Source organism: Dreissena polymorpha, chromosome 2, assembly GCF_020536995.1.
Source record: "Dreissena polymorpha isolate Duluth1 chromosome 2, UMN_Dpol_1.0, whole genome shotgun sequence".
NCBI lineage: Eukaryota > Metazoa > Mollusca > Bivalvia > Myida > Dreissenidae > Dreissena > Dreissena polymorpha.
Window position 1 is genome coordinate 56842296 of NC_068356.1, and position 15308 is coordinate 56857603.

General features: G+C 36.4%; 1 protein-coding gene across 25 annotated transcripts in view; it reads right to left on the minus strand.

Moving 5' to 3' along the window:
- Positions 1-3425: 3425 nt before the first annotated feature.
- LOC127867138 (uncharacterized) overlaps positions 3426-15308 on the minus strand; it is a 31892-nt gene continuing 20009 nt past the window's right edge. For all 25 annotated transcript variants that reach the window (XM_052408181.1, XM_052408179.1, XM_052408176.1 and 22 more), the window contains 6 exons: positions 15058-15171; positions 14523-14604; positions 14075-14116; positions 12554-12685; positions 11629-11703; positions 3426-9904 (listed from right to left, as the gene is read on the minus strand). In XM_052408181.1, the coding sequence (XP_052264141.1) occupies positions 9687-9904; positions 11629-11703; positions 12554-12685; positions 14075-14116; positions 14523-14604; positions 15058-15171 (663 nt within the window). In that variant the 3' untranslated portion in view covers positions 3426-9686. The remainder of the gene's footprint in view (positions 9905-11628; positions 11704-12553; positions 12686-14074; positions 14117-14522; positions 14605-15057; positions 15172-15308) is intronic.

Sequence of the window (15308 nt, forward strand, 5' to 3'; positions counted from 1 at the left end):
GTAGCGGAACTTTACTGTAGTTTTATGTGCCTTCGTGGAAAATGATCCAGTCATCGATATTCGGTCCACTTCCTCATGTCCAACAGAAAGATATTCATTTCGTGCTTTGAACTATTCTGAAGATTTTAGTCATAGTTATGTCATAAATATCGAATAGGGACTTGTAAAACCAGTTTTTTAACTTGCATTATTGCTTCGCAAGAATGGACCTGTAAAAATGCTTTCAAATTAGTTAAAAGGAAGGTATTTTGAAAAAAAATCTGATTTTGTCTTATAAACAAAAAAAAAACATTGAATGTGATACATAACCCATCACAGTATCCAATAACAGACGGACGAAAAGATTTGAGTATAGCCTATAACACTTGCGACTGGGTATAATACATAAGAACCTCCAATAACTAAAGGCAGTGGCTAGTCGTACAGTCCCGTACGGCTAGACAAGAGGCTAACCGTACGGCCCCGTACGGCTAGACAATAGGCTAGCCTTACGGCGCTGTACGTATTATAGCCTTTCCTATTGAGATTGTCTAGCCGTACGGCTTATAAAGTATAGAATTGTCATTTAGTGCTGTTAATCAGTAATATGCAGCAAAGACAAATAAGCGCCCGAGCCGATTGTGACGAAGATATTTCGTACATATTTTCCTAAAATAAGGCTAGTATTCCACCAATCCGCATCCGCATCCGTATCCGCGTCAGTATCCGCAAAATCGTTATACGGACGCTATATTCCATTTATCCGCAAACGGATGCGGACGAGATAGGGACGGCATTTAGCACGATGAGAGTAGCTGTCATCTAAAAAATAAACTGAAAATCTATCGAATTCGTGAAAAAATACCCGGAATTATACAACCAACGCAGTTCTGCATATCGTGACTCTGATTATACTTTAAAGTTTAAATGTATGGAAAATCATAGCCAAGGCACTAAAAGAAGATGTTTCAGGTATTTACCATTTGTATCCTTTTACGGACAGAACGATGATTTGTACCTTATATCTACTTAAATTCACGCTTAGCAGCTTGTCCTTCATTATAATTATCTCAATAATTATAATTTTTAGTTTTATCCATATACAAAAATAAAGATACGTTCGACGTATGCGGATAAATGGAATATAGCGTCCGTATATTTTGCGGATACGGATACATTTACAGATAGATGGAATAGTAGCCCAAGAATGCTCACTTGAGCGTTCTATTGCGGACGCCTATTCGCGTGCGGATACGGATGAATGGAATAAGTGCAGTGCATTTCTACTTGTTTTATTTTTTGCGGATGCGGATATGCGGTTGCGGACAGATGGAATAGTAGCCTATAACTGAAGCATTCGTATTTTTAGTTAGTGTTCGTGTGGCGAATAAATGGTTGCAGGAATTTATCAAAGCGCTGACGTCACTGTAGGTGTTCGTTGTTGTATAAGTTTAGACGCACATCAGTTTAAAAAATTATGTTATAGCTTTTTATATTGCAAGTTTTGAATGGACACAATCCATTCAAAATTATAAAGAGTGTGTCTTAAAGCACAGGTTCAGATGGGTTTTTTTAAATCATTAATAAAAAATAAATTTTTAGCTTCGTTTTGGGAAAACAGGGCTAAATGCTTATGCATAAATTGTCATCCCAGTACAAGAGACCCTTTAAACATTATAAAATACGACATGTCGTCCTTGTTTAGCGTGTTTGCATTGCACAAGCTAATCAGTATGCACAGGCTTATCTTATTTGACATGCATTAAGCCCTGTTTTCTCTGAAAGCAGCCAGTATGTGCAGATTTTCAATGATAAACACTAGACTGGCCAATATCGTCTTACAAGCTGTTAAACTCTATTACTCATATACACCAACTGCAGTGCACCAGTGAGTGGTGGACTATAAACAGGCAAATGTGGTGGTTATCTTTCCTAGCAGACGCTAGAAGAATGTGTAGTCTGCTGCAACGGACAGTGGTTGTCTTTCCATGTCATAGTTAAAGGGATCTTTTCACGGTTTGGTAAATTGACAAAATTGAAAATAGTTGTTTCAGATTCGCAAATTTTCGTTTTAGTTATGATATTTGTGAGGAATCAGTATTACTGAACATTCACCATGGTCTAATATAGCCATTATATGCATCTTTTCACGATTTAAAAACCTAAAAATTATAGAGCGTTGCAACGCGAAACGATTGAATAATTTGGAGAGTTCTGTTGTTATCGTTTAAATTTGTGAAACTACGAAGATTGCTTATATCAGGTATAGAATACACCTCTCATGTATGCTTGGCAGGATAGCTCATTAGGCTAAAGCGTTTTTTACTCCAGGATTCCGGGGGTCACTGGTTCGAGCCCTTGTACGGGCTTCTTTTTTTCCATTTTTAAATTTTATTTTTGATTTTTTTCTGGAGCGTTAAAAATCCAATGTTTACATTCATCAATATAAAGCATTTAATGACAAACTTAAAAACATGTCAAAATCTGTGAAAAGGCCCATTTAAGGCTTCTACGCACATACCGATTTGCAAAAACATTAGCGTTAGCTGACGCTCACACTAAAAATGAACCGTTAAACTAAATTTAGATTCACATCGTACATGCACGATTTACATGCTGGCGAATTCGACTGTACATACATTTTCGATTTCAGAATTTAATATCTGGCTTATTTTGCATATATCGACACATGTTCTTCTTAACTTTTATTTAAGTTTATGTTCAAATATATGTTTAATAAGTTGTTTTTTTTTATACACATTTTATGTAAATTAATAAATATTTGAAAAAATCGTATAATCTCGCTTTAAAAATTCTTCATCTTTCACGGCTTCCTTTCATGTCATACGGTTGCTTATTTGATTCATTAATTAGTCGACGTTCCTAAGGCGTGAAAAACCTGTATTAAAGAGTTGCGGCATCGATATTTTGAAATTTAATGACGACAGCCGTCAAAGTTACGTTCTAGAAATTGACTTACACACAATTTAAATCGGTTTCTAATTTGATTCTTTGATAAGACGACTTTCCTATGTAAGGAGTGAAAACTGTTTTAATTAGTTGCGGCATCGATATTATGAAATTCAATGACGGCCAAGGTACTGCTCAGAAATGGAGTCACACAAATAATTTAATTGTCGTTCAGACAATGGATAAATATATGGTTTCATACAAGCAATATATCAGTTCACTGAAAATGGTTGTCTTTAACTTAGACAATATCCATAGGAAAGGCTATACGTACAGAGCCGTACGGCAAACCTATTGTCTACCCGTACGGGGCCGTGCGGCTAGCCTCTTGTCTAGCCGTACGACTAGCCACTGTAAAATGTATAGTTATTTCATTTTCATTTTACAAATGTCTCTAAAAATATATTTAAATTTTCTCTATCATGGAAGTGTCATTTATTCATACAACACATGACAAATTATAACAACAATATATGTTAAAATTATCTGACCCTTGTCAGACGTTTTATTATGAAACTAATAAATGATATGCATGATTGTCAGATTGTGAAATGCTCAATTCAAGTATTATACAAGAGCACCGCCTTGCGGGTGCAGACCGCTCATCTATTTTCTTTTTAAAGGTGAAGGGACTTTCATTTTCAATCACAAAAGAGGGAGGGGTGGAGTGAAGAGGGGTGTATAGTGTGGTGGTGTGGACATTTATTACATTATCTTCCAAAAATGCGGGGAAAAAAATGCAATAATAAAATAAAATCGGGGAGGAGGGGTGGGGGATTCTTGGGTGCGATGGTTGGACGGTATTTCAAACATAAAATAATAAAAATAAATATTTTTGTTTTTTAAGTTTCACAAAAAAAATTGGGGGGGGGGGGTTATAGTGTGAGGGGATGGTGGTCATTTGTGAGATGATCTTAAAAAAAACACAAAAAAACAACAATAAGGGGGATTCCGGGGGGGGGGGGGTTGTGGGGGGGATTCTTGGGTGCGATGGTTGGACGGTATTTCAAACATAAAATAATAAAAATAATAACCGCTTAAAAAAAAATTGGGGGGTGGGTTCGGGGGTATAGTGTGAGGGTGTGGTGGTCATTTGTGAGATGATCTTAAAAAAAAAAAAAATTAAGGGGGGGGAGGGGGGCAGGGCACGGGGAATGGTTTGGGTGGAGTCTATTGTGGTATGTCAGGTAAGAGTAGTTTTGTAAAAGTATCAATCAAATCTAATCATAAATAAAGAAGTTATGGCATTTTTTGCAAAATTTAATAATTTGACCTTGAGAGTCAAGGTCATTCAAAGGTCAAGGTAAAATTCAACTTGCCAGGTACAGTAACCTCATGATAGCATGAAAGTATTTGAAGTTTGAAAGCAATAGCCTTGATACTTTAGAAGTAAAGTGGATCAAAACACAAAATTTAACCATATATTCAAAGTTACTAAGTCAAAAAAGGGCCATAATTCCGTAAAAATGACAACAAGAGTTATGCAACTTGTCCTTTTACTGTACCATTATGATAGTATGCGAGTGTTCGAAGTACGAAAGCAATATTTATGATAGTTTAGGGGTAAAGTGGACCAAAACACAAAACTTAACAAAATTTTCAATTTTCTAAGTATAAAGGGCCCATAATTCCGTCCAAATGCCAGTCAGAGTTACATAACTTTGCCTGCACAGTCCCCTTATGATAGTTAGTAAGTGTTGCAAGTATGAAAGCAATAGCTTTGATACTTAAGGAATAAAATGGACCTAAACACAAAACTTAACCAAAATTTTCAATTTTCTAAGTATAAAAAGGGCACATAATTCTGTCAAAATGCACGCCAGAGTTATCTTACTTGGCCTGCCCAATCCCCTCATGATAGTAAGTAAGTGTACCAAGTTTGAATGCAATAGCATTGATACTTTCTGAGAAAAGTGGACCTAAACGCAAAACTTAACCGGACACCAACGCCGACGCCAAGGTGATGACAATAGCTCATAATTTTTTTTCAAAAAATAGATGAGCTAATAAGAGATAAATGGTGACGGACCCATGACAAACAAATAACTGGAGATAGTAGTAACAATCCATCATAAGTTGCAGTACGAACTAAATGATTATCATGAAAATAAAAACTGATTTAACAAGCAAATTCGTTGAATTGATATCCCCCGCCATTATACTTCTGGATACAAGTTACGGCTCTGGACACACAAAAAAAGCATTTTTTCAAATACAAAGGGTCATAACTCCGCTATTATTCAAGGATGTACAATGCCATTTGGCGTGCATCATCCTCTTATCCATATATATACTCATACCAAGTTTCAATGAAATCTGCCAAAGCACTTCCAAGATATGGTTCCGGACACAAAAGTGCCAGACGGACAGACGGAAAGACGGACAACGCCAAATTAATATCCCTCCGCTGTTGGCGGGGGATCACAAAAATTAAGCAAAATTAATTACATACGCAACAAGATGCGTTTGTGAAACCCATGTCCCCGTATATAACGTTTGACCTTGAAGGATGACCTTGACCCTTCACCACTCAAAATGTGCAGCTCCATGAGATACACATGCATGTCAAATATAAAATTGCTAGCTTCAATATTGCAGAAGTAACATAACATGAGCAATTTTGACCCATATATTTGACCTTGAAGGATGACCTTGACCTTTCACCACTCAAAATGTGCAGCTCTATGAGATACATATGCATGCCAAATATCAAGTTACTATCTTTAATAGTGCAAAAGTATTCATAAAATAAGCGATTTGGGCCACATATATTTAACCTCTGACCTTGAAGGATGACTTTGACCTTTCAACACTCAAAATTTGCAGCTCCATGAGATACACATGCATGCCAAATTTCAAGTTGCTATCTTCAATATTGCAAAAGTATTAATAAAATAAGCGATTTGGGCCACATATATTTGACCTCTGACCTTGAAGGATGACCGTGACCTTTCACCACTCAAAATGTGCAGCTCAATGAGATACACATGCTTGCCAAATATCAAGTTGCTATCTTCAATATTGCAAAAGTATTCATAAAATGAGCGATTTTGGCCACATATATTTGACCTCTGACCTTGAAGGATGACCTTGACCTTTCACCAATCAAAATGTGCAGCTTCATGAGATGCATTTGCATGCCAAATATCAAGTTGCTATCTTCAATATTGCAAAAGTTATTGCAAAATGTTAAAGTTGGCGTAAACAGATCAACCAACCAACCAACCAACAGACAGGACAAAAACAATATGTCCCCCACTACTATAGTGAGGGACATAAAAATAGACTGAACCTTCAAGCAAACCCCATATTTACATAGAACAATGTCTGAATCGACATAAATTTGGACAAAAAACATGCATTACCCTGGATATGAAGCACAGACCTTTTGATTGCAAACAACAGTCTTACTAAGACATTTCAGAAAATTACACGTTGCCAGCAAAGTACATTTTAAAATCAGATATGCAATGTCATGTCCTTACCAAATTGTAATAGAACTGTTTTCACTTCGAGTTTGCAAACAGCCTTAAAATATAAACTAAACACTAGAAAAGAATCTTTCAGGAGATAAAAGTGCACTTACAAAATCAAAGTCTTTCATTTTGAAAACCAATAGACAGAATTAAAACATAAAAATTATGCAATCTTCATTACACGGATCAACACCATTAAAACATTTTAAAATCATACACTTTGCATAAAATTCAAAGCTTGATATCTCAAACTTATCCACAATATTGAAAGATATTAAGAATCTTACAATCTGCATCATATTTAAAGCTCAATGTCTTATAAAACTGATTGACGAAACTGCAACATTTTACAAATTATTTAATCTACAAAAAATGTAAAACTTCACATTTCAAAATTCAACTGACAGCATTGACACATATTTAGAATCATACAAAGTTAAAGCTTTAAATGTCAACTTGAAATACACATCCAAGATATCATTTAAACTAATATACTGACAAAGTTTCAAGAAGATTTATAAGTTCATATAAGGAAAAATGCCCCGCCCACTGGTGGCCATGTTTTTCTTAGCAACTGGAACCAATTTCAAACTTGTCCAAATATCATTGGGACAAATCTTCTGACAAAGTGTCATGATGATCGTACAATAAATATGGCTTCTAGAGTTTTAACAGGGTTTTACTTTAGCCATATAAGGAAAAATGACACGCCCCCTTAGCGGCCATGTTTTTCCACCAACTAGAACCATTTTTGAACTCATCCAAGATATCATTAGGACAAATCATCTGACCAAGTTTCATAATAATCGGAAAATAAATGTGGCCTACAGAGTGTTAACAATGTTTTAGTAAAGCATGATACATAACCATATTAGGAAAAATGCCCCGCCCCCTGGTGGCCATGTTTTTTAAGCAAACAAAACTATTTTTGAACTAATCCAAGATATCATTAGGACAAATCTTCTGACCAAGTTTCATGAAGATAAGAAAATAAATGTGGCCTCTAGAGTGTTAACAAAGTTTTACTATAGCCATATAAGGTAAAATGCCCCACCCCCTGGCGGACATGTTTTTCAACCAACCAGCATCATTTTTTAACTTGTCCACGATATTTTTTGGGATGAATATTCTGACCAAGTTTCATGAAGATCGGAAAATAAATGTGGCCTCAAGAGTGTTAACAAGATTTTACAATAGCCATTTTTATAAGGAAAAATGCCCCGCCCCATGGCAGCCATGTTTTTCAAGCAAACATAATAATTTTCAAACCCATCCAAGATATTAATGAGACAAATATTCTGACCAAATTTCATGAAGATTGGACAATAAATGTGGCCTCTAGAGTGTTCACAACGTTTTACTATAGCCATATAAGGAAAAATGCCCCGCCCTTTGGCAGCCATGTTTTTCAAGCAAACGTAACCATTTTCAGCTCGTCTAAGATATCATTGAGACCAAACTTCTGACCAAATTTCATGAAGAATGGACAATAAATGTGGCCTCTAGAGTGTTAGCAATGTTTAACTAAAGACATATAAGAAAAACTCCCCCGCCCCTTGGCGGCCATGTTTTTTCACTGATCTGGACCATTTTCGAACTCGTCCAAAATATAAATAAAACCAATGTTTTGATTAAGTTTCATGATGATAAGGCAAACATTTTGACTTCTAAAGTGTTCACAAGGTTTCTCTATAGCCATATAAGGAAATTTTTTTACTGCCCCGCCCCTGGCGGCCATGTTTTTCAACGGACCGGAACCAATTTTTAACTCAACCAAAATATCATTTAGACAAACATTTTGACAAAGTTACATGAAGATTGGACTTGTACAGTGTTCACAAGTTTTTTTGTTGTTTTTTTTACCTAGTGACCTAATTTTTGACCCAGCATGACCCAGTTTCGAACTCAGTCGAGGTATCAATGTGACAAATGTTCTGCAAAATTTCATGAAGATCAGACAATAAATGTGGAATCTAGAGTGTTCACAAGGCAAAATGTTGACGACATACAACGCACAAAAGGCAATCACAAAAGCTCACCATGAGCATGTTGCACTCAGGTGAGCTCAAAAGTTATGGCACAATTTTAAAGTTTTCAGACGGACGGACAAAAGCAATATATTTAACATTTAACCTTGAAGAATTACCTTGACCTTCACTTTTCACCACTCAATATGTGCAGCTTCACAAGATGCACATGCATGCCAACTGGAGCTTTGTCTGTTACCCCCACATACCGCATTGATTGATTGATTATTTTGTATGCTGTCTTCACAAAACAAGATAATACAATTTATGGCGATTTTTTAAGAATCATTATGCCATTATCATTTATAGCCATTTTGACCTTTGAACTCTTGAATTCTTTCACATGACAAGCCTTCCAATGACTTTGAACAAAATTGATGTACAGTCATTTTAAAATCTTACAATGAATGACATATTTATGGCCCAGACAAGATAATTTATTGCCATTTTTGACCTTTGAACTAAAACTACGAACTTGACCTTGGAGATATCGACATAATTCTTTCGCGCGACACACCGTCAAATGATGGTGAACAAAAGAGCCAACGATTTTAAAATCGCACAATAAACAACATAGTTATTGCCCAGACAAGCTCAATTATGGCCATTTTTTACCTTTAAACTCAAATTGTGCCCTTGTTCTTGGAAATATCGACGTAATTCTTTCGCCCGACACACTGTTCAATGATGGTGAACAAATGTGCCAAATGATTTTAAAATCTCACAATAAAAAACAAAGCTATGGCCCGGACAAGCATTTGACCTTTGAACTCCCAAGTGTGACCTTGACCTTTGAGATATTGACGTAATTTTTTTTAACGCGACACACCGTTCCATGATGGTGAACAAATGTACCGAGTCATTTAAAAATGTAACAATAAATGACATAGCTATGGTCCGTACAAACTTACAGTTTAAAACATACTAAGTGACCCCATGACCTAGTTTTTGACCTGGCATGACCCATATTCAAACTGACCTAGACATTATCTACATACAACTACTGACCAAGTTTGGTGAAGATCGGATGAAATATCGGGACAGACCGACAAACGTGACTCCTATATAGCCCCCATTACCAATTGTAATAGGGGTATAAATATCAAGTTGCTATGTTCAATATTGAAAAAGTTATGGCCATATAAGTTTTCGGCCAGATGGACAGACTGACTGACTGACGGACAGTTCAACTGCTATATGCCACCCTACCAGGGGCATAAACATATTCCACAGTTCAACAATTCTTTTTCCATTTTTGTTTTTTCATAATAATGTTATGGACCCTTGCCCTTATCTGGGCCACTGTTCTTCCGGTAAGTATTTTTAGGGACCCCATTATTTTTGAGCCAGATGGCATTATTTTTTCTCTTAATTCATCTCTAAAAAAGTTCATGAAACATATGTTCTCTTCGCTGGCCCACTTTCGTTTCATTCCTTTTCTTGTCCCTGTCCCTAAAACAAGAATAGATATAAAAAATAAAATAGCAATGAGTATCATGTCAGTGTTTTTTTCAGTTTTGGGGGAAAGGGGTCGGGTCCCCTGAGAGGGGGATAATTCACGCATAAAAGGGGAAATTTCAATTCTAAGCAAGTAACATACAAAATCAAGTTGTAACACCATAATTCACCATACACAGAGCGAAAAACATTATTCCAACTTTTTTTGTCATCAACATGTTATGTTTATGTTCAAAGATCAACATTTTTTGGCTTTTCTGTGAATTATTTAAACGAGGTATTGATTAAAATTGAACTACACTTCCAAGAGGGGAAATTTTCAAATATTTTTTGGAAAAATATACACTCTAAGCAGCAAACTCATTTGGTCAGTGACTGTAAGCCGTTTATTTTGTTGACTTTTCTACTGAATTGATCCTTGCACACAAAGTATCAACATAACAAGTCAGTGTTCTGCCGTGGATGCGCCCTTGTGTTATTGTCGCAAAAAACAAATATTTGTCCCCACCCGTTTTCTGTATATGGGTCCGCGGGCGCACATGAATTAGAAATAAAAACTAATCGATTCAATTTGTAAGTCGGTAAAGTAATCGAGTGAATGTGTAACCAGAACAAACTATTTCATTGTACATAACTCATTTCGCAGCCAATGGTTAATTTATTTAATATTAACACTCTATTTCATTGGTAAGTTGAGATTATAACAACCAATCAGATATCAAGGAAATTTCCGAAACTATCAAAATGGCTTAAAGTGACAGGCCAGAGAAAAAAAATCCATTTATTTTTTTTCCTCCGGCAAGTAAAATTAGAAAATGGGAAGACTCTGTTGGGTTGTTAACCCAACAGAGTCTTCCCAAGTCCCTACATTGTTTAGCAATTACGAAAAAGTCTGCCCTTAAACGTACATTACAAGAAAATTGGCTTCAAAAATGTCCTTGGTCACTGTTTGACAACAACAAAATGACATGCAGATTGTGCATAAAGCAAAAAAGAAAACGCCTTTACTATCGGTATTTCTAATTATCGAACAAGTACTTTGACATGCCATGCGGAGTCCAATGACCATAAATCTGTTCAAAGTTTTGTAAATATGTTGACAACTGTTTGACAGTGTTAAAAAGTTGTTTGAATGTTCCAGTTTTAATAACAATGTTACAACCTGACTGTTAGAAGTTTAAGCAAGTTTAATCAAGTTAAAGGTTATTAGTTTCCACACATTTAATTCTGCTACAAAAATATTTCTGTGTCCCCATATTTTTTCTTTTTGTCCCCACTTTTGTAATCCTAAAGGGTCCCCAACAGTAAAATTTCACGGCAGAACACCGCAAGTGATACAATGATTGAATATTGTAGAGCAAGGTTTTCCTGATAAAAATGCACAAAACCTGAACATGTTAGGAGGTAAAATGAACTGAAACTGTTTTAACACCAGTTTAAAACAATTTTTCACACATATAAGAACTGACAGTTCGCAGAACTATCATTTCTTGGAAGAACAAGTACTTAACATTAACTTCCATAGCAAACTGCCTACTTTGTACTTTACAAGGACTTTTACAAGCACATTGTTGTAACCCTGTAGATCACAGAGGAGGTCGTCTAGAGCATCACACTTGACTTGGACTACTCATTTACTTTAATACAGTCATGACATAAGACTCTGTCACATAATGATAGAAAATGCAGAGAAACCCGTCTTCAAATTTAGTTCATACCTTGAGGATTTGGCTGCCTCATTTCATCATGGGTCAGACTGGCTGGCCCTTCACTGGCAGCAGTTGACATGGACTCTGAAAGAACCAAAGTGAAACCTGTAGATTGCATATGATAAGCACAGTCAACACTGGCATGTTGTATCACGAGAGGCTCTGACTCCTGTACAGATTCTAGACTGTGGGTGTCTTCAACAGTTGCCTCAATGACTGTAAACATATAATGTCAACAGTGGGGTCTTGTATGTCTATTATTCATTGGTGGGTCTTGCTGAAATCTATAGAAAACATGCATGCCCCCCATATGGCCTGTCCGTTGTAGTGGCAGCCATTGTGTGAATACGTTTTTTGTCACTGTGACCTTGACCTTTGACCTAGTGACCTGAAATCAATAGGGGTCATCTGCAAGTCACGATCAATGTACATATGAAGTGTCATGATCCTAGGCAAAAGCGTTCTTGAGTTATAATCCGAAAATCATTTTACTATTTCGGGTCACCGTGACCTTGACCGTGTGACCTCAAAATCAATAGGGGTCATCTGCGAGTCATGATCAAACTACCTATGAAGTTTCATGATCCTAGGCGTATGCGTTCTTGAGTTATAATCCAGAAACCATTGTACAATTTCGGGTCACCTTGACCTTTGACCTCAAAATCAAAAGGGGTCATCTGCAAGTCATGATCAATGTACCTATGAAGTTTCATGATCCTAGGCCCAAGCGTTCTTGAGTTATCGTCTGACGACCACCTGGTGGACAGACGGACCGATTGACATGAGCAAAGCAATATCCCCCCTCTTCTTCGAAGGGGGGCATAAATATATATTGGCTTGGACAACAGAAAATTGTACTAGAATATATAGTCTACAGTTGGGTCATGTCTTTATCATCAATAGGTGGGCCTTTATTATATGATAATAGAAATACCATGGGTCAGACTGGCTGGCTCTTCACTTGGCTCCCTCCTATCATGGGTCAGACTGGCTGGCTCTTCACTTGGCTCCCTCCTATCATGGGTCAGACTGCCTGGCTCTTCACTGTCAGCAGTTGACATGGACTCTGAAAGAACCAAAGTGAAACCTGTAGATTGCATATGATCAGCACAGTTAACACTGGCCTGTTGTATCATGAGAGGCTCTGACTCCTGTATAGATTCTAGACTGTGGGTGTCTTTAACAGTTGCCTCAATGCCTGTAAACATATAATGTCAACAGTGGGGTCTTGTATGTCTATTATCCATTGGTGGGTCTTGCTGAAATCTATAGAAAACATGCATGCCCCCCATATGGGCTGTCCGTTGTAGTGGAAGCCATTGTGTGAATACGTTTTTTGTCACTGTGACCTTGACCTTTGACCTAGTGACCTGAAAATCAATAGGGGTTATCTGCGAGTCACGATCAATGTACTAATGAAGTGTCATGATCCTAGGCAAAAGCGTTCTTGAGTTATCATCCGAAAACCATTTAACTATTTCGGGTCACCGTGACCTTGACCTCAAAATCAATAGGGGTCATCTGCGAGTAATGATCAATCTACCCATGAAGTTTCATGATCCTAGCCGTATGCGTTCTTGAGTTATCATCCGGAAACCATTTTACTATTTCTGGTCACCGTGACCTTGACCTTTGACCTAGTGACCTCAAAATCTGTAGGGGTCATCTGCGAGTCATGATCAATCTACCCATGAAGTTTCATGATCCTAGGCGTATGCGTTCTTGAGTTATCATCCAGAAACCATTTTACTATTTCGGGTCACTGTGACCTTGACCTTTGACCTAGTGACCTCAAAATCAATAGGGGTCATCTGCAAGTCATGATCAATGTACCTATGAAGTTTCATGATCCTAGCCCCAAGCGTTCTTGAGTTATCATCCGGAAACCACCTGGTGGACGGACCGACCGACAGACCGACATGTGCAAAGCAAAATACCCCCTCTTCTTCGAAGGGTGGCATAAATATATATTTGCTTGGACAATGGAAAATTGTACTAGAATATATAGTCTACACTTGGGTCTTGTCTTTATCATCAATAGGTGAGCCTTTATTATATGATAACAGAAATAACAAAGGAAATGTTTTGTTTTCCAAAAGCACTTCTAAAAGTGTTTTTTTATGCTTTTCGGTTTAAGGTATGAGATGTACACAAAATAACAACACACATATCCCCCACTAAAATATGTTATAAGACCTGCTTACAATTTAAATCAGAAAATCTTCATACTTGCAAGTTAAGTTATTTATCCTTTAAATCATTAAAATAACTCAGAAACAGAAATGTCTAATTGAGCATATAAACTATTTCATAAGGTGTCCAAATCTTAAGGTATTCCTATACTTCTTTTTTTTTTTTAATGGGCTACCATAACAATGACTCTGTTATGGACCACTTTCATAATACAAATGAACAGTGGCCAATGATCTATTATGGGTATAAATAACTATTTTACCTTCTTGATGGCCATCTTCGTCTTCAATTGGAAGAGGTAAATCTGTAAAAAATGATTTTTTATTTTAGAAATAACTAGTTATAGAAAAAAATAACCAGAAGTCACTCTTGATATGACAGTAAATATTTTCAATACTTCAAGGTTGTTAAAAAGTATTTTGTTGCATTAGCATTTCTTTGAGAGGATAAACAATTTTCAAGGCACATAAAATAGGTTTGCCTATTTTTACCACGTAAATTTTAGACTTATTGAATTAACGTGGCCAAAACAAGGGCCCCGCCTTTCAAACAATGTTTTACATCGTTTGTCTGTTCTCAAGCGCTCTGTTTTGTTCTGAAGAATGATCATTCAGTCGAATTTACTGACAGCCATAGGAGAGAAAGTATCAAAAATTCTCCATCCCAATTCAGTAAAATGAATTATATTAATAAAATTCTTATAATCAAACCTTCTACTACTATGTCCTTCATCTGCCTTCCCTTCCACTCATTGACTTTACCATTTTCAACAGCATACAACATCAGGGCAACCTATAAAATTTCAAGAAGACCATAATATTCCAGTGTCAACAATACTTCCATCATAACAACGACAATATATTGCAATACGGTTTTTGGCGTATTGTTGCAGCACTATGAGATACGCATGTAATCCAAATATCAAGTTGCTGTTTTCAATATTTCAAAAGTTATGATCAAACGTTTAAGTTTTGGTAAAAGTTTTGGACACACACACACCGTGACACGCACACACATACAAAGAAAGACAAGCCAAAAACAATATACCCCCGTTCATTCGATCCAGGGGGCATAAAAGGCCATTAATGCAAAGCATACTAGTCAAAGTCAACATCAGATATGGTCTTACTATGGCTGCCTGTTAAATTATTCTTTCTTTTAGCCCTCTTAGTTACAATATAGCATTTAGTTTTTCAAATATATGTGTATGGAAAATTTAAAGATTTTTATTAATGAAATATATACCTTTGAGAGTTCCATGGTACTGGAAGACAACTGATAATATTCCTTGTGTGTCTTCACATCATGTCCCAGATGCTTTGCAAGCAATTTTAGTTCACCATGAGTCATGTCAAGAATCTACAAAGCATGTTAATTCTTGATTATATTCACAAATATGCAGTCATCATTCCAGTTTGCTGCCAATTTAACAAATTTTTTTTGCATCTTCTACAGAAAAGATGTACACAAGAAAGCTTTTATCTGTATAGTTGTAG